This window comes from Podarcis raffonei, chromosome 8 (genome assembly GCF_027172205.1).
Source record: "Podarcis raffonei isolate rPodRaf1 chromosome 8, rPodRaf1.pri, whole genome shotgun sequence".
Lineage (NCBI taxonomy): Eukaryota > Metazoa > Chordata > Lepidosauria > Squamata > Lacertidae > Podarcis > Podarcis raffonei.
The window spans coordinates 3,305,008-3,326,485 of record NC_070609.1 but is presented as its reverse complement, the minus strand read 5'-3'; the positions used below and the strand labels follow the sequence as shown (position 1 = coordinate 3,326,485).

General features: G+C 50.7%; 1 protein-coding gene across 7 annotated transcripts in view; it reads left to right on the top strand.

Annotated features, from left to right (window-relative positions):
- PAK4 (p21 (RAC1) activated kinase 4) overlaps positions 1-21,478 on the top strand; it is a 78,080-nt gene that overhangs the window by 40,400 nt on the left and 16,202 nt on the right. For 4 of the 7 annotated variants that reach the window (XM_053397655.1, XM_053397654.1, XM_053397658.1 and 1 more), the window contains 2 exons: positions 10,809-11,032; positions 19,974-20,681. In XM_053397655.1, coding sequence (XP_053253630.1) covers positions 10,809-11,032; positions 19,974-20,681 — 932 coding nt within the window. Of the gene's footprint in view, positions 1-149; positions 432-651; positions 759-10,808; positions 11,033-19,973; positions 20,682-21,478 lie in introns of those variants that run through there. The other 3 variants (XM_053397656.1, XM_053397661.1, XM_053397660.1) reach the window with 3 other exon arrangements.

The following is a 21,478-nucleotide window of genomic DNA, read 5'->3' as shown; positions in this document are numbered from 1 at the left end:
ACATGTGTTCAACCCAAACACATTTTTGCCACATCAGAGCTGAGTGGAGCCTGGAAGCTAGTAGGGATGCATTATTTTTGCGAGGCACAAAACAGATCACGTAGCCCCTTGGTGTTGAAGGTTAGTTCTGGGCCTGGAAAACACTTCTTTAAGGTGTGTGCAAGAGGCTTCTGAGCTCTTTGGTGGTCTCTGGGAGTGGCCCTTGAGACGGCCTGCCAGGGTTTGTGCTCCCAAGCAGCAGATGTAAGGAAACTTCCACCCAGCCAATGGACTGAGGAGAAGGGAGGGGTCACCAGCCATTTAATTGAACAGAGGATGGGCCAAAAAGTCATAAACAGGAGCTTAGTCTTGGTTACTCCCATTTTGACGCTGCAGCCTGTGGAGGAGCGCCGAGCAAACCAAGATGAAGTCTCACGAGGAGGAATGGGATTGTAAGTCTGGCTCCATCTTCACTGCTTTGTTCAGCACCAGTAACACTCAGAGCCTTTTTTTTTTTCTGGGTTTGTCCAGATCTCTCCGTAGCGAAACTTCTCTGCAATCCTCTTTGTAGTTTCTTCTTCCTTAGCTGTGACTAAACGCGGCCACCCGCCTGGAAATTCTTGAGCTGTGCTCCCGTAATCATTACCAGGGAAGGGAAGGAGGGTGTGCATCTTTCTCGGGTGGCTCAGATGCTGTATCTCTTAGAAGTTGCAACTGGCGTGGTCTGGAGTTTGTCAGTTCTTTTTGCCTGGTGAAGATCTGTGTTCGGCCGAAAGCTGGTATAGTAATTCCTCTTTGTGGTCTTGCTGTCGGCCCGCAGTTGGGCAGCTTTGGCACTTCTTAGAGCTTAAGGTTGCAATCCTAACTCCGCTTACCTGAGAGTAAGCCCCGTTGAATTCAGTAGGACTTAGTTCTTAGTAGGCATGGTGAAGATTGTGCTATTTGTTGAGGAGGCACTATTCCTCTGTTGCGGTTCAGAGATAGCACTGTTTCTTGTTTTCTGGGACAAATTAAGGCATCAAATTCTCAACACCACAAGAGGAGAGCAGGAGTGAAGCTGGGAGTTGGCTTTGGCTGAGAGTTAGCTGCACAGTGGGCTGTCTTCGCTCTTGGGCTGCGCTGGATGGAAGGAAGGAGTGTTGGAGAGACGTGGCTTGGGAGCTCTTTGTCAGGGAAGCGCTTTATGATTCTGGTGGTTTTCAGGGTGTGGAAAAAGCAGAATGCCACAGAAGAAGCACAAGGGACCTGAGAAGTGCAAGCTCAGCCCTCGGAGATCGAGTTGGTGCTGTCTTCAAAGCAGCTTTTGCAAGCCTTCTGCTGTTTAGTGGCTGATCCTGCTGCAATGTGTCATTGGAAACTGGACGGCGGCTGCACAGAAATAGGAGGAGGAAGTGGTTACTGACTCCACTTGGAAGGCTTTTATCCCATATGCGTTCTTTAATTTAGCAACCCAGGAAGCAAAATGGCTATAGCGCACAAAAAGGCATCTTTTAACAAGACTCATCCGCTCCCCTGTTCTTTCAGATTTCTCTGTGAGAATATATGGTTGCCATCCTGCTGGCTGTTCTAGCGCATACATTGATATTTGTTGGAGGGCAGCAAATTTCAGGGGTCACTAATATGTCTGGGGATGATTCAGTAGCCAGAGGTGAAACTTTCCAGTTAAGAAATTGAGGATTAGGATAGGTCTTCCCCACCCCAGTGGCTAGTAGAAGCTGAGGAAATTATGTCAGTTTAACTTAATTTGCTAATTGGCTTAATTTGCACCTTTTCTTCGAGATGCACAACTTGGCTGTTGTGTTGGTGAAGAGTTTTGAATTTTCATTCTCCAGCAGAGTGTTTGTTCGCCCCCTTCTGCATCTGATTTTGCAGGAGATCCGCTTGAGGTTGGGAAGAGATATAGTGAGCCAGGTCTCCCTCACCATCCTGCAAAATGGAGGGTGCCCTCTAGGCCTATTGCCACTGCCACCCCTTTGCAACAGGGAGTGTGAAACAACTGGTGCTATTCCAGGATCTCGATTTGGCTCTGGGATCAGCAGTCTGGAATGTTCAGGACATTTCTAGGGACCTGCCCCAAATGTCTAGCATTTGTTCCTGTACAAGACTGCTGACACCTTTGGTGCTCACATCAAAAGGCTGGGCGAGCCAGGGACATGGGCCTCTTCCAGACCTGTAGATGGGTGGTGCCCGTCTGGCAACCTGAACAGATTATGGGCAGGCCACAAACAAACATCCTCCTTATGAAATTGCTATTGTTTGTTAATATGGATTAAGTGCTCATATTCTTGCTCTGATTAGCAATATCCTCAAGACTGCCAATTACAGGATATTGGCAATTCGGGTATGCTTGCTTCCGGGTAGCAAGGTGAGGTTGTTGGTTCTGCAGAGCAAGAGGCAAAAAGTACATGAAATTATATCTTGTCTGGCCAGCTAATAAAGCATTGCAAGCTGTTGATTCCAAGGGGTGTTTCTTCCGCTGTGCAGGAAGTTGGAAGAACCATCTCTTTGGGTTGGAAAGTTTGCCGGCCGCCTTGAACTTTGATGAAGATCTGTTCTTCACCCCAGCCCTATATAATCAGGAGATAGTAAATCAGCACGATGCCCAGTGTGTTAACCTTTTGGTCTTGCTGCAGTTCCTGCTGCTTCCTATTACAGTGGTACCTCGGGTTACATACGCTTCAGGTTACATACGCTTCAGGTTACACACTCCGCTAACCCAGAAATAGTGCTTCAGGTTAAGAACTTTGCTTCAGGATGAGAACAGAAATCGTGCTCCGGCGGCGCGGTGGCAGCAGGAGGCCCCATTAGCTAAAGTGGTGCTTCAGGTTAAGAACAGTTTCAGGTTAAGAACAGACCTCCGGAACGAATTAAGTACTTAACCCGAGGTACCACTCACTGTACAGTGGTACCTCTACTTACGTGCCCCTCTTGTTACTTATCTTTTGGGATATGCACGAGGCAAACCCGGAACTATATTTCTGGGTTTCGCCATGCATGCATGCGCAGAAGTGCTCTATCGCACTGTGCGCAGAACAGGCACCTCGGGTTGCGGAAACCTTGGGATCCGACCAGAGCTCTGGAACGGATCCCGTCCACAACTGGAGGTACCACTGTATGCTTGATTCTCCAATGCAGGAATTCACAAGGCCTTTTCCCTTTACCCAAGTTCCAAGAAGGTACAAGAGGAGGAGGAGGACTGCTCTTGGGCTCAGATCCTGCTTGCAAGTTTCCCACGGGCATCTGGTTGGCCACTGTGAGAACAGGATGCTGGACTAGATGGGCCATTGGCCTGATCCAGCAGGCTCTTCTGGTGTACAGCTAGCCATATGCCCTCTATTTAACTTGTAACATGGGGTCAAAGAAAGGGCTACCTACCCAGAGGCTCACTTCAGACACAAGGGCAAGACATGGTTTGTCCTTAGGAAAACGAGCCACTTCTTCCTTTGAGGGAAAGTTTTGCTGCAGACTTAAAATCAGAACCTTTGGGTGCCCTCCCCTTGTTCATGATTGAAAGGGAAAGAGGGACCATGAGAAGAAAGAGGGCTTTCTATAGCTTATTACTCAAGTTCACCATGAATTGCTCTAATCCCCTTTTTAACTTGCCCAAGTGAAGAAGTACTTTATTTTGTCTGCCCTGAATCTTTCAGTATTCAGCTTCCTTGGATCACCCTGTTGGGTTTTAATATTATGTCCCCGCTCCAAATGTTGTGACCTTTCCTCAGATGGGAGTTGCTTCGCCCCCTTGATCATTTTGGTTGCCCTTTTCTGAATCTTTTCCAGCTCCACAACATCCCTTTTGCGGTCTGGCAACCAGAACAAAAACACATTACTCCGTGTGCACCAAAAATTTGTAGAACGCCATCATGCTATTGGCAGTTTTACACCAGCAATTCTGCATGTGAATTATTTTAAGAGCTCTCAGGTAGACGTCATCTGGACCCGTGATTAGTTCATTTCTAATTTGCCAGGCTGTGACTGAGAAACATGGTTTGCAGGTATGGCACAGGTATGTTACGTGGCGGCTGCGACGTACCTTAATTGGCTTAAGGGGTGACATCCCTGCAGCCAATTGGATCCAGCAGTGCATCTGGGGTCGTGGCATATCTCCAGCCCCACCAAGGAAGCCTGAGGTTTCTCTTGAAGGATCTGCTAAGGGGATCAAAGGCTTCTGCAAACTTTTGTAGGTCACCAGTTCAGATCCAGAGCAGGTCCGCCAGATGGTTCCTGCGTGAATCGCAAAGTGGCTGGCTCAGAACTGTTCCTGCTGGCTAGATGCCAGTGTGTTGCCACTGGCAACCTGGGCATCGGAGTCACAGAGGTGGCAATGCCAGGTCACTCCTGATCCTTCCCAGCTTTGGGGTCAGGCACTTTGCCAAACTTGCCCTGCTCGTTTCAACCGCATTTCCACACTGACCCTGCAAAAGATCCCACCTTGACCTGTTCAGTGCGGCAAACCTTGGCTCTCAGTTTGAAAGAGGGTTTTCTTGTCTCAGGCCACTCAACACAAAATGGAAGGAAGTGGGGAGAGGTTGTGTTTATCCTGCGTTATACTGGCTGGAGTCTTGTGCTTATGTACCCAAAACCACAATGCCCACATTGTGAGAGAAGTGCCTGCGGACTTGTGGGTAACCCCAAGGTATAAAGGTAAAGATAAAGGGACCCCTGACCATTAGGTCCTGTCGCGGACGACTCTGGGGTTGCGGCGCTCATCTCGCTTTACTGGCCGAGGAAACCGGTGTACAGCTTCCAGGTCATGTGGCCAGCATTACTAAGCTGCTTCTGGCGAACCAGAGCAGTGCACGGAAACGCCGTTTACCTTCCCACTGGAGTGGTACCTATTTATCTACTTGCACTTTGATGTGCTTTCGAACTGCTAGGCTGGCAGGAGCAGGGACCGAACAACGGGAGCTCACCCCGTCATGGGGATTCGAACCACCAACCTTCTGATTGGCAAGTCCTATGCTCTGTGGTTTAATCCACAGCGCCACCCGCGTCCCTAACCCCAAGGTATACACAAGTACAAAAAGCCTACAGAGAAAAATTAATTTATAGGAGTGGTACTCAAAATGACCCTCATAACTCAAGTGGCACAGGATGTTGAGAGATTGATAAGGGAATGACCGGACAACTGCATGGTGGACAGCTGGGGGCTAAAATGCAGTGGTATAGATGGTGCATATGTTTCTTATGGATAGAAAGAGCCATAGCTTACTTCCTGGTTCACACTGAGAAGCTGTTTCTCAGCGTCCCCAGGGATAGAAGAGAGAGCTTCCCATAGACTTCACTGGAGAAATTTAAAAAATGCAATATATCTTGAATTGGACACAAGTGTGTTCCTCCCTAAATAAATAATGGAGGATAGACTGGAGTGGCTGGAGCCCTTAGCAGAGGCATTCCGTACTGCAATATTTTGTTGTAAGGTCCCAATGGTTTTAAAAATCATTTATATCCTGCCTTTTGGCCTCAGAAATTAAAAACACTTTTCATTCTTAAAATTGCCTGGTCGTGCTGCTTCTATTTCAAGACGGCACCAGTTTTCTTCCTGGAATTTTGGCTGCAGTTTTATCTGTTTTTGCCACAACACATGGTTTGAGGCAACTTTGACAGAGAGGTGCCTGCAGGTCAAGCCCTCTGGCCTTTAAAATCTCGGTTGGGGTGAGTGAGGAGGGATCTTTGTACGTGCAAGGGGCATGAACTCCAGATCCGTGTTTTGTGGATTAGAGATTTGAATCCATTTTCTGCCTTGTACCCCTTCACAGTCAACTCGCGCACTCGCAGAACTTCAGTGAAATCCTTTGCAGCAATCTTGAGATGCCTTTGTGCTCAGTTTTGCCAAAGGATCAGACTTCCTCTTGCTCCCCCACCCTCCTTTGTGATACGAAAATCTGACCCGCTTCTGTGCATTCGCTTTGTACTTGAAAGCGAAAATGTCAACCAGGGCAGATCATTCATGCTTTGGTTTTCGTTCTGCTCCATGCTTTTATTTTGGTCAAGCGGTTACTTGAGACCTGAACTCTGGTGATGCCTCTTGCTTCCCTGGATGGAGAAAAAGTCACATGTTGCTGCACCTACTTTTGCCACTGCTCTCCCTTGTTCTGGCAACCCACAAGGTGGCTTGATTTAGTATAAAAAGAAGTGTGACCCAGAATAGGAAGGCACTTACCGTATTTTTCGCTCTATAAGACGCACTTCCCCCCTCCTAAAAAGTAAGGGGAAATGTGTGTGCTTCTTATGGAGCGAATGCAGGCGGGAGGCTCTGCTCAGCTCTCCTTTTAAAGAGCCGCGTGGAGCGTGTGTGCGGCTCTTGGGGGCTTTTCCCCGAGGAGGGAGAAGGGCTGCCCTTCTCCCTCCTCGGGGAAAAGCCCCCAAGAGCCACACACACACTCCGCTCCCTCTTTAAAGGGAGCGCGGCTTTTGGGGGAGCCTTCATCCCGCTGCCCGGGAGAGGCTGCGCGCAGCTATCCCAGAAGCCAGATCCCTCTTGCTGTTCTGGCTTCTGGGATTCAGAATATTTTTTTTTCTTGTTTTCCTCCTCCAAAAACTAGGTGCGTCCTATGGTCTGGTGTGTCTTATAGAGCGAAAAATACGGTAATAGCTCCCACAGCCTCTTCTGGTCAGTGGTATTAAGTCTGAATCTCCGTTGAGGTTGAGGCTACCTGGTTGAAGGGAAGGCAGTGGATGAGCAGCAGGTGAGATACCAGGAATACATAACCATTTTGACCGCTTCAGCCATCTTCTTTGTGCTGATCCCGAGTGCTCTTCAGTCTGCCTTGAGCAAAATGTTTGCCTGTTCTCTTGTCCTGCCTTTGTCTTTCAAGGATGCGCCATCCTACGGATGTAAACAAGCCAGGCCTTTCCTTATTTACAGCAGCTCGGGAAGACCTGCTTAGATCTCCCCTGGTGCCAAAGCTTCCTTGCAGCCCAGGAAAATCCGATTTCCTCCGGTCTCTCTGCCGTGTCGCCCTCTGCTTTTGGGTCTAGCGCAGTACAGTCGCACCCTGCGTGCATTTGTGTGATTTCAACTGGGCGCGATTGAAGGCAGGCTGGTTGAAACGGCGTAAGTTAGATCCAAGCAAAAAAGCTCCTTTGTGTCAGGTCTGCTTGGGGTTATCTGGTGCAGAAGGAGCTTTTAAGCTCTCCACCTTGCTTGGGGAGCAAGATGAACTCAGCACACGGGCTCTGGAACGCTGCTGTGAGGTCATTGTGTTTCCGTAAGATCTCACATGAGGACCCCAGTCTCCTTGAGCTGACACTGAGCAAGCCTTGCCCCCCAAGCAAGTCAGAGAGCATAAAATCTCTTTTCACTCTGGTTCCTCTTGGGTTTCCTGGTGCAAGCAGCTCTTTTTAGCTCTCTACATTTCTTGCTGAGAAGGCCCACTCAGTGCATGGTCTCTGGGAGTGAGGGGATTTCTCTCTGCCCCTCATCTGCTAGCTGCAGGGCAACTCCAAGGATTTGGGTATACCCTAGGAACCAAACGCGGGTGGCGCTTTGGGTTAAACCCAAAAGCTTAGGGCTTGCCGATCAGAAGGTCGACTGTTCGAATCCCCGCGACGGGGTGAGCTCCCGTTTCTCAGTCCCTGCTCCTGCCAACCTAGCAGTTCGAAAGCACGTCAAAGTGCAAGTAGATAAATAGGTACTGCTCCAGCGGAAAGGTAAATGGCGTTTCTGTGTGCTGCTCTAGTTCGCCAGAAGCGGCTTAGTCATGCTGGCCACATGACCCGGAAGCTCGACGCCGGCTCCCTCGGCCAGTAAAGCGAGATGAGCGCCGCAACCCCAGAGTCGGCCACGACTGGACCTAATGGTCAGGGGTCCCTTTACCTTTACCTTAGGAACTAAACCCATGCATAAAGTGTGATCCTATTGTGCAGGAAAGGTTGTGACGCGATGCTCTCTTCATCATCGCTGATCAGAGTCTCTTGGAAGTGGTTTGGAACTCCTCCCTTGCCCTGGTTCAAGAGAGGGCCACTGTCATTGTGCAATAAGAACCGGATGTGTCTGTGTGTTTGCGATTAAGCCGCCAGCCGGGATTGACATAGATCTGATCCCACAAAGTGCTGAGCGCTTCCGACTGCAGTCAGTTTTAGGAATGCTTTCTGGGGTCATTAAGGGCTCAGGCACCTGTGGGACAGATGAGTCAAAACAAAACTGTTTCTCCGAGTAGGAGGAGGCTCTCCCCAAGGATGCGCTGAGGCAGGGGTGTGCAGGCAGAAGCAGGACAGACGCTGGGAAAGGACCGGGCTGGCATGTGGAGCAAAGAAGAAAGATCCTGCCCCACTTTCAGAATAGATTTGGCTTGCTGTGGGGAGTCTGGCAGTGGCCAGGCAGATGCCTCTGGAAGGGGCGGCTCTCAGAGTTCCTCAGGAGAACTATTATTATTATTATTATTACTATTATTATCATTATTATTATCATCATCATTATTATTACTATTATTATACGCCACCCAGCCACTCTGGGCGGCTTACAGCATATATAAAAACCTAGTAAAACATCAAACTTTAAAAACTTTCCAATATAGGGCTGCCTCCAGATGTCTTTTTAAAGTTGTGTGCAGTGGTACCTCGGGTTAAGAACTTAATTCGTTCTGGAGGTCCGTTCTTAACCTGAAACTGTTCTTAACCTGAGGTACCACTTTAGCTAATGGGACCTCCCGCTGCCGCTGTGCTGCCGGAGCACGATTTCTGTTCTCATCCTGAAGCAAAGTTCTTAACCTGAGGTACTATTTCTGGGTTAGCAGAGTCTGTAACCTGAAGCGTCTGTAACCTGAGTGCCCACTGTAGTTTTTTATCTCCTTGATCCACATCCCCTCCCTATTCCTCGCATCTGGTGGCCAAGAGATATTTTAAGAAGCATGGGAATGTCATCAGGAGTCCTGTGGGTTTTTTAAAGCACTACCTGTACACATTGCCTGCTCTGACTCTATTAAAGAGAGCTTCACTTGTATCCACCCGATCCTTATCCTCGTGGCTAAAGTCTCATTTCAAAACACACTTTGTTTGTCTGTCTCGTAAGTGGCTTTTGTATCTTCGAGTTCCCTCTGAGAATGTTTGATGTGCTGCTGTATTGATCTCCAAGGTTTCCCTTGGAGAAGGCTTTTTTTCCACCCTGTTTTATGTCAACAAAGGCAACCTGCAAATGCTTTAAATAAATGAGATAAATAAAAATACTTCTGTCATGCCATGTGCTGGGCTGTTCCTTTGCTCTCATGTAGTTGTGTGTACTTTTTTTGGTTGTCTCCGCTTCCTCCAGGAGAGTAGATTCTCCAAATGTGTAAGGCTTTTGGTTCCATCGCTGGAGGAAGGTTCACAGCCAGCCAGCTCTGTAGTCCTTTGTAGCCAGAATTCAAGGGTTCCCAGTGTTGTGACTGGGAATAAGTTTGCAGTGATTACGCTGCTGGCATTGGAAGCAGTGATACTGCAAGGTGTCTTGCCCCGAATCTTACTGACCTCGTGGCTCTATTCTTTCTCGTGTGGAGGGACTATAAGTCAGTGCAGAGCACCAGTTTTGTAGGCAATAGGTTTGAGACTCAGTCCCTGGCAGAGCCTCCAGTTAAAAAGACCTGAGTAGCAGGTAATGGGAAAAACCTCTCCCTCTCTCTGAGCGCAAGGCCTTGGAGAGCCATCGCCAGCTAGAGGAGAAAGTACAGAACTAGATGGACAAACAGGCCAAACTGATAACAGCCGATTGGAATAATCATCATCATCATCATCATCATCATCATCATCATCATATTTTTATTTATACCCCGCCCTCCCCAGCCAAGACCTGGCTCAGGGCGGCTAACAACCAATAATAAAAACAAGTTGATTAAAATACAATTTAAAAGATTAAGATACAATGGTAAAACATTAGGATGCAGCCTCTTCACAGGAGGAGAAAGGAAAAAGAAAGAGGGGGGGAGGGAATCAAACTGATCCCAAGCCAAAGGCCAGGTGGAACAACTCTGTCAAACAGGCCCTGCGGAAAGAAATCAGATCCCGCAGGGCCCTGGTCTCATGAGACAGAGCGTTCCACCAGGCCGGAGCCATCACTGAAAAGGCCCTGGCTCTGGTTGAGGCTAATCTGATTTCCTTAGTGCCCGGGATCTCTAGGGTGTTGCTATATATGGACCTTAAGGTCCTCTGCAGGGCAGACCAGGAGAGGCGGTCCTGTAGGTACGAGGGTCCTAGGCCGTGGTATTGCAGAACTTGAGCTTGGATGCCAATGGCTTGTCTTGCTTTTCTCTTAATATTTTTGTCAAGCTCCTTGATCGGTTTCTTCATTGTGCAGCGACTGCAAAAGAAGAGAGAGCACATAAGAGTGTCCTGGGTCACGCCAATGGCCCATCTAGTCCAGCATCCTGTTCCGGCAGTGGCCTAATTAATGCCTGTGCGGAAACCAGCAAGCAGGATCCGGGCACAAGAGCACCCCTCCTCTCCTGTGGTTTTCAGTCTTGAGCAAAGGAAGGGAATGACTGGGACGTTTTTCCAGCTCCTGCAACAAGCCAGAGCTTCATTTGCTTGAGGGTTCTTGAGGCTTATCCTTTCCACAGCCTGGTACCTTCCAGATGTTTGGGGCTACAAGCGCTGCACTGGCTGGGGCTGATGGGAGCTGTAGTCCAACATTTCTGAAGCCTGGTCCTAGGAGAGCGTTTGAGTTCTGCACCCTTTTAGTTTGTTATATGTCTGTGAATGCCTGACCCATACGTAGGACGTTTCTGCAAAGCTGTTGCCCATTTTCGATTTCAAGCCAAAGCTTTATACTGACCCTTATATGCCTGTTTTCTTCTTTTCCTATGATTTCCTCTCGCTTTCTGTTTTTCTAAACCGCCTTCTGTGTTTCCTTTCAGGTCTGCTAGCCAACATCACCATGTTCAGCAAGAAGAAGAAGCGCATTGAGATCTCCGCCCCCTCCAACTTTGAGCACCGGGTCCACACGGGCTATGACCAGCAGGAGCAGAAGTTCATAGGGCTGCCGAGGCAATGGCAGGGCATCATCGAGGAGTCGGCCAAGCGGCCGAAGCCGTTGGTGGATCCAGTGTGCATTACAGCCGTCCAGTCTGGCTCTCAGAAGGTAGATGGCACTAGCTTTGCTCTCGTATGGGACCTGAACTTCATACATTTCTGTCGGAATGGGAATGTGCTTCTGAGCATTGGCTTAGTGAGTAAGCCATAAAATGGCCAGCTGGTAGCTGCAGCTGCAGCCTGCTCTGATGTGGACAGGTGCTAGCTGTAGACCTTTTGATGCTGTGTAAGTAGTGTCTGGGGGTGGGGGGGGAGGGAGAGGGGGACACACATCCTGAACCTAGAGCTTCAAACCGCTAGAGGAGACTCTCAAAGTAAGCTTGGGGTCATTTCACCCCACCACTTTGTCACCAGCCATAAGGTTGGAATGGTTTTTGAGAACTCAGCGTGTCTCCCAAGACTGCAGTTTGCTGCCATCTGGCAAAACTCCTGGACATGTGAGTTGAGCCGGGTGATGGATTCCGGTTGCAGTGTAACCTTGAAGGCTTTGGGGTGCGTTCACAAGACTAAATGTAACATCAGAACAGCTTCCTGAATTTCTTTCTGATGAAGTAATGAGCGGATTCTGTCGGACTCGATTTCTGTCCATGTCAGAAGTTTGCTACCCTCACCCACCGGGTATCCTGTCTGTCGTTTGTGCTGTGCTTGGACATAGGAGTGACTGGAGTTTTGGACCCCCGTCTCTGGGGTGTAGCGCGAGAAGCTCCCCTTGCCAAGCATGCAAAATGAGATGTCGTCTCTGAACGACTGCTTGGTTCAGGCATAGAACGGCCCCTTCCATTTGTGGAATGGGGCGGTGTATGTGTCCTGCATGTAGTGAGTTTGTAGCTCAGCTAATTTTTTTCCCAGGGTGAGGCGGGTGGGGGAGAGAGTGGACCGCAAGCCTGACACATTTCGGAGCTGCGGGACACCCAGGCCTGAACGCCAGAGCCAAAATCTGGACGTGGGAGTGGAGTCCCAGTGCAGCAGGCAAGGGGTCAAATGCAGTGTGTGTGTGAAGCAGCTCTGGGTTGGCCTCTGGGGGCAGAAGCGCCTGGCTCTTTCAGAAGCATCACGAGGTTCAGCTTGAGGCGGAGGAGCCGAAATGCCTTCTGCTGGAGGGCGCAGGGGGGTTGGTACAGCGCTGCGTGTTAGCAAGTCAGGAACTTGATCCTGAAAACAACGTGGTTTGTGTCCTCAAGTCAACAGTGATTCACCCACATCTGGAAACCGACAGGCTTTTAAAGGTTCGTGTCCGATGGGGGAAGGGGTTTGCTGGCTGGTTTTCCTGGAAGATATTTATTGCACTTCCTGTACTATGGGGTGCCGGTTTGGGACTCATCCTGCTAGCCAGCCCACCCTCGACAGCTTACCAGTATGAACATCCTTAGCGGTAAGGAGAATGTCTGTGTTTGTCTATTTACTTAGCCAAGGAGGCAGCAAGGGGAGCCCTGCTTCAGCTTTTAGTTCAGGCCAGGAGCAGATAGTGACAGGCAACCCTGTCAGGGTTAGCTGATGGAGAAGGCATCCATTTAGGCATTAGGATATCAGTGTCTGGCTTTCTATGGGCTAGCAGGATTCAAGGACAACAAAGTGTATTGGGGAGAGTTAAATAAATCATTGTACTGCCAGGTAGAGGGCAGGAGGAAGTGGTGGGCTCTCCTTCACGGGAGGTTTTTAAGCAGAGGTTGGAGGGCCACCTGTCAGGGGTTCTTTAGGTGTGATTGAGGGTTGGACTAGATGACCCCTGGGGTTCCTTCCAACTCTACAATTCTGTGACACTTGGTTAGGTCTGAATGCTTGCATGGCCTTGAACCTGGCCCTGAGGCTTCAGCGTTCATACCAAAATCGATCGGAATGCCTTTTTGCGTGTCCAGCTGTTTTGTATGTGGTTTATCTCCTGGTCGCTCTGCTAACAACATTGCATTTTAAAATGGCATGTGCATGGTTTAGTTTGCATTTATTTCTGTAAGCCCAAAGTGGATGTTGTCCTTTTAAATAAGCCGGCTGGCTGGCACGTCCAGGCGCCACCTGCTTGCTGCCCCTGTCCCCAAGTACAAGGTAGGGGCGGAAGTCCTGTCGCACCCCTGACCACAGAGGAAGTGGCTTGGGACTTTCAGGTCACAGCAGAGGCTGCTCCTCCGTGTAATTTCAGCAGAGGGTGACTCAGCCCGTGTTGCCTTCCTGGAGAGAAGCGAGGGAAAGGCTTGGGTCTGAATAAAAGCCAAAGACCTGTTGTTCCAGTCCTGCCGCTGCAGCCTGGTGTGGGGCTTGATGAGACTGGTCTGCTTGGGTCCGGGAGGCGCTGATGGCAGGGGAATTTGCCTCTTAGCCAGAGCCCCACCTTGTTGGAAGTGCCAGCGATTCACCAGAGATTTACAGAAGATTGGAAGAAGTACAGTGGTACCTCACAAGACTAATGCCTCACAAGACGGAAAACTCGCAAGAAGAAAGAGTTTTCCGTTTTTCGAGGTGCTTCGCCAGACGAATTTCCCTATGGGCTTCCTTCGCAAGATGAAAGCCCATAGGGAAATCTCTGGGGACAGCGGGGAAGCGCAGCGCGTCTTCCCCACTGTCCTCGGACCTCCTCCGAAGGCTGGCGGTGGGGTGGAGAGACCTCCTCCCCCCGCCAGGCTTCGGAAGGCTCCTCCGAAGGCTGGCGGTGGGGCGGAGAGCCCTTCTCCCCGCGCCAGCCTTCGGATGGCTGTTCGCGGGGCTGTTTGCAACGCGCCTTCCCCTCTGATCCCGGACCTGTCCTGAAGACTTGCGGTGGGAGGAGGGTTTTCCTTCCCACCGCCAACATTCAGAATGCTGTTCTGAATGTTGGCGGTGGGGAGGAAAGCCTTTCTCCTCACCGCAAGCCCCGCAAGCTCCGGGAACAGAGGAGAAGCGCAGCGCGCCTTCCCCTCTGTTCCCGGACCTGTCCTGAAGGCTTGCGGTGGGGAGAAAAGCCCTTCTCCGCACCGCCAGCCCGGCAAGCGGTTTCCATAGGAACACATTAATTGATTTTCAATGCATTCCTATGGGAAACCGTGCTTCGCAAGACAAAAAACTCGCAAGAAGAAAAAACTCGCGGAACGCATTAATTTCGTCTTGCGAGGTACCACTGTATATGGATTATTTGAAGAGCAACTGTAATCAACAAATTACGCTAGTAGGACTACAAGAAGTTTTGTAAGGAGAAATATACGAAGTGTTACAAAGTGGAAAAAGATAGAGATATTGATTATGAGATTGAAATGTCGTAGGGAAAATAAGAAATGCAGACTAAGAGATTAGATTGGAAAATTTTCAGACAGGACTGATGGAAGTCAAAAAAATTGAATAAGATGTAAAAGAATGTTTAATTACTGTTGAAAATGATATGTTAAAAAGCATATATATACAGTGGTACCTCGGGTTAAGTACTTAATTTGTTCCGGAGGTCCATTCTTAACCTGAAACTGTTCTTAACCTTAAGCACCACTTTAGCTAATGGGGCCTCCCACTGCCACTGTGCGTTTTCTGTTCTCATCCTGAAGGAAAGTTCTTAACCCGAGGTATTATTTCTGGGTTAGCGGAGTCTGTAACCTGAAGCATATGTAACCTGAAGCGTATGTAACCTGAGGTAGCACTGTATATAGGAAGTGCCAGCTCAAATCTCCCCCTGCCCCCTGCCCTAGCTGCAGTATTCTAGTAGAGCCATCTTGCTGGGTGTTCCCTTTCTTGGCTGTTCTTCCAAGCCTCTTCCCTGCTTTCCCCTTGACCACTCACCCACACCTTTCCCTGCTTCTGGTGTCATCCTGCCCCATCTCTCCGGGGAGCCTAATTTGCCCAGAATTTGGGACGTGCCTTGTTTAGGGAACTAAACAACCCCTCCCTGCCTTCCCAATAAACGCCACGGCAGTTTTGCAGGGATTGCTTGTTTCCCTTGGAGGCGCAGCGCTGCATTTTTGGGGAGGGCGAGGCGCCTTGTCCCAGGGGTGCTCTGGGAGCTGCAGTGGGGAGGGGCCCCTGTTGCCGCCTCCGACGAGCCGGGCTCCCAGGGTGGGATCTGCAGGCCTCTGCAAATTGCCTCTTGTTTACCCAGGAGGACACTTCAGAAACTCATTCAAGGCAACACGCTGCGCATTGCTGCTTCAGGCCGTTTCCTGGCGAGTCCAGGAACGGCATTTGGAGCTAAGAAGCCCATCCCTCTCCCTCTTGCTCTTTGTGCTTAGGCACAGAACCTGCTGTGGAAGGTTCAGCTCTGGGAAACGCAGAACTGTAGAGCTGGAAGAGACCCCCAAGGGTCATCTAGTCCAGCCCCCTGCAATGCAGAAATTGCAGCTAAAGGATCTCTGGCAGATGGCCACCCGGCTTCTCTTTGAAAACCTCCAACGAAGGAGAGTCTGTTCCACTGTCGAATAGCTCTTACCACCAGGAAGTTCTTCCTGATGCTTAGTATCGTCTGAGCACATGATGTGTTCTTCCTGATGTGTCGTTTGAGCACATTGGTTTGGGCCGTCCCCTCTGGAGCAGCAGAAAACAGGCTTGCTCCCCTCTTCCATGCAACTTTAGATACTAGAATCTCCCTTTTCCCTTTATCCAACAAAACACCTGCCATTGTGGAGAGAGCAGTTTCCATGCATGTGGGAGCAGTTAGCGCACGGCACTTGGGCATTTCTCTGACACCAGGCACAGCTCCTGCACGGCTTGTGTGAACGTCAGTGTGGTTTTGTCAGATGAAACTCTTGAGCAAGTCCAACCACACACACCATCTGCTTCTCTCGCGGGGAGCAAAGCCTGCATCGCTTAGTCTGTAGCCTGCACTTTTCCGGGGACCCCCTTTCACTCAGCCTTCCCCTACTCCCCGTTGCCTCATAGATCTCCTCTTGCCGCCACATGCCCATGTGGAAGAAACCTTCTGGTTCTGCCCCTTTGGGCGCCGCGTTGGACTAGAACCAGTTTGTGCCAAGTGTGCTTGTGTAATGGCGCGTTATAGGGTTTAGGAGTGTTCTTGGCCCAGAATCTGGACCTTGTTTGATCAGGTCATGATGGATTCTCCTTCCTTGGAGGTTTTTAAGCAGAGGTTGGATGGCCTTCTCTTGTGTCTGATTCAGTTGAGACCCCTGCATTGCAGGGGGTTGGACTAGATGGCCCCTGGGGCTCCCTTTCGACTCTGCAGTTCTGTGATTCTATGCTGATCCTGCGGCTCTGATCTCTCTTTCTTCCATGAGCACATTCCCTCTCTTCCCCCCACCCCACGCCCTCCGGCAAGCCCGCCTCTTGGGAATCTTTGCCTCTTGACGTTTCCAGCTGGCTAGATGAGCCTGAGCGCTCTCTGATAAGGAAATCTTTATGCGCTCACACATCTCTCCAATGAAAGAGGTTCCACAGTTGGAGCTATGCATTGTGTAGGCTGGGGGCAAAAGGCAGCCGCTCTTGGCATACTAAACACATTCATTGAGGACGGCCCACATTGACCGAAAGGGCTTCAGCGGGGGAGAAGGGCGCGTGCATGGATTTTGTGCGCTGGTGCACTATAGATGTGGCCCTCCTCTCTTTCCCATCTCCGTCAGCCACTTCCCTTTCGTTGGGGGGGGGGTAAGACCCTGAATGGCTCCTAGTCATGCTGGCTCTGCGTCCTGCCCCAGAATCAGAGACAGCATGCGCCTTAAATTCTGGCAACTGCAAGCGAGGAGAGTGGTGTTGCATTTGGGCATCTGGTTGGCCACTGTGAGAACAGGATTTTGGGCTAGGTGGGGCCCCCTTGGCGCTCTTAGGGTCTTAGGTCCTCACCTCCAGTGATGCTGTGCGGCCCCTTTTTATACAGTCTGCAGGATTATGGACTAAAATGGTGCCGTTGCGGGCTGCAAGGTTCCTACTGAAGTTTTGCACATAGACGCTGTTACATATAGAAGAGTAGCAGGTTGGGGAGGCTAGGCTGCAAGCTCTTCTCCCTGCCTTGGTAATAATCATAATTTTATTATTTATATGCCACCCATCTGACTGGGTTGCGCCAGCCACTCTGAGCAGCTCCCAAGAAAATATTAAAAGCACAATAAAGTGCCAACCATTAAAAACTTCCCTACGCAGGGCTGGCTTCAGATGTCTTCTAAAAGTCAAATAGTTGTTTTATTTCCTTGACATCTGATGGGAGGGCGTTCCACAAGGCGGTTGCCACTACTGAACCAACCCTTCTGCCTGGTTCCCTGTAACTTTGCTTCTCACAGTGAGGGAACCGCCAGAAGACCCTCGGAGCTGGACCTCAGTGTCCCGGCTGAACGATGGGGGTGGAGATGCTCCTTCAAATATACAGGGTTCATATTCCTAACTTCCTGTGTAGAGGCAATTATTTGCAGGGGGGAAGCATTCTCCTCTCTCTCCCCACCCCCTGCCACCATAGCCTGAAGTGGTACAGTCCTCGAAAAAAGCCTGCTGATTGTGTAAACTGGGACAGAATCACTCTTTGCAGAAAGATCAGGGATCCTTGGGAGGGCTGCAAGCGCTGAGGTCAGGTTTTCATATCCAAGGGAGCAAGGAGCAAGAGTGCATTTCTGGAATATTTATTTATAAATGCATCCTCGCCGCCATAATCCCCTGTATAACTGTACAGTCACCGAGCCAATTACCCGAAAGCTGTACTTTTCTCTGTGGGTGTGGGTGCTTATTTGTGTTGCTGCTTTGGCCCACATGTGCGGCTGTTGGCGGAGAGCGTTTTTCAAGCTCCTGATCTGAGGAATCTGCGCATTTCCTCCCAGGGTAGAGTGAAGATGGCAGCATCTCGCTTGCTTTGGATTTGGGCTGGAGGAACATTCATGGCAGCAGTCGGGTGTCCCCATGCTAAGCGTCTGGCTTACGGGTCCTGTTTTGGCAGAGGCGGAATAACAGAAGTTTGTGTGCCCACTCGTCTAGTCTCCTCCTTTCCTTCACCAACCAGCCTCTTTGAGCTTAGGAGCCGTTCTGAAGGCAGAGTGTGAGACTTTCTATCAGGCTCCTGGAGCCTTAGCGCTGCTTGTTCTGGGAATAAAGCGTTGCATGTAGGCTGCAAATATAAGGAAGGTTCTTGGTTCTAGTAGGTCACAGATAACTGAATGTTGACTTGCACCATTTGCATGTCTGAGAAACCAGTGTTAAAAACTCAGATATATAAGCTGGGTGCCAAATGACTCCTTAAACCAGGGTTACAGTCGCCGACACAGAATGCCTAGTTTGCCATTTTGGGGCCAGGCAGCTTGAAAGTTGTATGTTTCAATGTGACTTTTTGATCCTGAAATTTGTTCTGATTTGGCAGAGAGAATATCACTGATAGAATTCTAAAGGGTGTGTTGTTAGCGTGCGAAAAACAGGCAAGACCCAAGGACCCCCAGGCATGCACCTCCAGATGGTGGAGATGTCAGGCACCGTCCTGGCGCCCGGGTATCTTCCCTTGGTTGCAAGTGACTGATAGCCAGGTGCAAGATGCGCCTGGCAAATTTCAAATGCTGTGTGAGCCAAAGGCTGTTACGTTGGTGCTGGAAATTTTTTCTTAAAGTCCTCCGATGTAAAAGTAGCTCCATCAGGCCTCCTCTCCTGCAACTGTCATTAGGGGCAGCCATTCCACCAGACTGAGTCAGCAGGAGAGATAAGAAGCAGGGCTCTCACTTGGTCAGCTTTACTGAAAGGCCAGCTCCATCAAGCACTTCCTGCCCCTAAACTGTGCCTGCTGGTCAGTATAGAAAAGGCTGTTTAGAAACGGGTGCCTGAGTTTTGATTTTTCCTCCTCCCTCCTTGTTCCCTTCTCCTTGAATGTCTTTTCTTTGAGATTGTAATCTGTGGGGCAGGGACTGTCCTGTTTTGATGGGATGTAAGCCGCTCTTGTACCTGAAGAGACAGGTACAAATGCTCTAAATAAATCAGCATGGCAGAAAGGGCCCTTGTGAGTGAAAGGAGCGATCCTGGGAAGCCCTCCTGCTAACACCCACAGATCTGTACTGCAGGCCTCACACAGGTCTTGCCTCCCAAATCCTTCAGCGCTCTTGCAGGAGTTTCTTGTGGTGGATTGTGGTGTGCTTGGGGTTGGGTGTCTCGGTTCCAGACACCGCAATCTGTTTTCAGTCTGGCAGGGTGTCCTTCAGAGTGTTCTAGCAGATGTGTGGGTCTGGTTTTGAAAGGGAAAAAACAATAATCTGCATGCCTGGCCTGGCCTGGCTGTTGTGTCCTCTTGCTTGCTTGCAGCATGCAACCGATCTGTGCGCTGTGCAGAGTGTGATAAGAGCCGGTGCAAAAGTATAGGATCAGGCCTTGAGGAGGGGAGGGGGGAGCAAAGCAACATATCTCCACTTCGGAAGCCAGTGGAAAAGGTGGGATGTGAAAGTTGCTTTGCATTTGAAGTGCTTGGCAGGTGCAGAGGGGAGGGGAGGGAAAGGTTCTTGCATTGACCCCAGAGGATGTGTACCTGATATGTGAGGGAGGAGTAAGCCTTTTCCTGGGCCACCGGTGGAAGGCCACATGAGTGTGGTCTTGCAAACCCCCCCCCTTTTTTTTCTGGCAAGAGGAAGAGATGGTGGCCATGCTGTGATTGGAAGGCTCTGAAATCAGAGCTTTGCAGACTGATGCAGCATAAATGACGGCAATGCATTTTACGTAGATAGCATCTTGGTTTGTGCCTTCGGATAACAAATCTAGAGGCTTTACCGTTTCCTTCAAGCCATTTCTTTTTGAGTCAAGCGTTGTTATCGCCTGCATTTGTGGTTTTCAAGGAAGGTTCAATGCACGGATGGAATGGGTGTATATGGGGAAATTACTTCAGAATTAAGAGCAGCTTCCTTAAAGGCCTTGCTTCTCCAGTGTGTGAGCAACAGCGCCCCCTCCCGACGCCCACATGCTTCTGTACGCTTCATTTTGTGTGTGCGTGTGTGCCAAAACTGACCAGCTGCCAGGCATCCACCAAGCCCCTTAATTTCTTTTTTGTTTTTGTGTTGCTCACCTTATTTTCTTTTGTGTTTGTGTTTGTCTTTTTTCTCCCTCCCCTCCCTGCCGCTTCCATTTTCCATGCCCCGCGCATAAAGACCATCGTGCGGGGGAACAAGGCGGCCAAGGACGGCTCCCTGGCCTGGCTGCTGGATGAGTTTGAGAACATGTCCGTGTCGCGCTCCAACTCCCTGCGCAGGGACAGCCCCCCCTTCCCGCCTCGGCACGACCAGCTCTACCAGGAGAACGGCCTGAGCGAGGCCCTGGCTAGGCCCTCCCGCCACCACCACCACCATCACTACCATGCTGCCGTCGCCGAGGAAGACTCTGGGGGCAGCAGAGGCAAAGAGCTAAAGGAGCGGAACCGCCATGGCTCCCGGAACGAGCTGGACCAGAGCCGGGAGAGGAGCCGGGAAGACAGGACAGCCACACAGCACCCCCGGGGGCAGGAGCCCACGGGCAAGCCTCACCACCGGCCGCCCCCTCCAGACTACCACAAGCCCTTCTCGGACCACAGGCACAGGCCGCACGAGCGAGACGGGAGGAGGGAGACGGCTGCTGAGAAGGAGCCGTCGGAGCGCGTGGTCAGAAGGGAGCGTGTGGACGGCCCCGACAAAAGACCCAAATCGACCTACACCGGGGAGACCAGCCCACAGTCCCCCCGGGAAAAGCGGCCCCTTTCGGGACCCAATATCCGGACCCCAAATATCCCCATCTCCGAGGGGGTCATGAAAACGGCACAGCAGACCGGGCGGCCTTTTAACACGTACCCGCGAGCGGACACAGATCCCGTCCGGGGTGCTCAGGTAACGTTTCCCCATACCCCCTGCCTTGTAGGTTGTGGCTCTCTAGCCCTGGCCAGCCAGGACCGACCCTCCGCAAGTGCCTTTTCCCTGGAGCACAAGCTCATCAGCAAGTGAAGACGCCTCTTGCTTTTAAAAGGGATTTGCGTCTTACTGCCAGCATCCCTGAGTGGCTGATGGTGTGATGGGCAGTGGGCACCTTCTGAGCCGCGAAGCCAAGCTCTTCTGCAGAAGCCCCACCCTGTAGAGACCTCCAGAGGCTGGCTCTTTGCTCTGCTCCCTGCCGTGTCGCTGTGTCTCCTCTTTCTCGGGCCTTCCTTCCTCCTCGGAGCAGCGCTCCCTCGCTTTGCAACCCGCTGTCTTCCTGCAACGTCTGGGTCTCTCTCCTGCCTTTCCTCTCCTCTGCTGTCACAGCCCTTGCTCCCACTAACCTGAGCTACTCTGGTGCTGCCCGCCTTCTGAAGGAGACGCTCCTCTCTCTTCTCTTCTCCCTCCGTGTGCCTTTCTCTAACCGCCCTCCGCAGCCCCACGGCCTCCTGCACAGTGACTCTGTCTCTCTCTCTGTAGAAGCGCTGCAGCAAAGCAGCCACGTACTGCGCTGTGGGTGCCGCAAGCCTCCATCGCAAGGGAATCTACCATGGAACTGTCAGGTGTCTGGAACCCTTTTTTCCTGCAGCTCTGCCACTTTTCTTCCTCCTCTTCCTCTTCCTCTTCCTCCAAGGGCACCACCATCCTTAGCTTCAACTTTCTTTTGCGTCTTGCTAACCACTTCTCATCTCCGCCTCAGTTCCTGTCCTTTG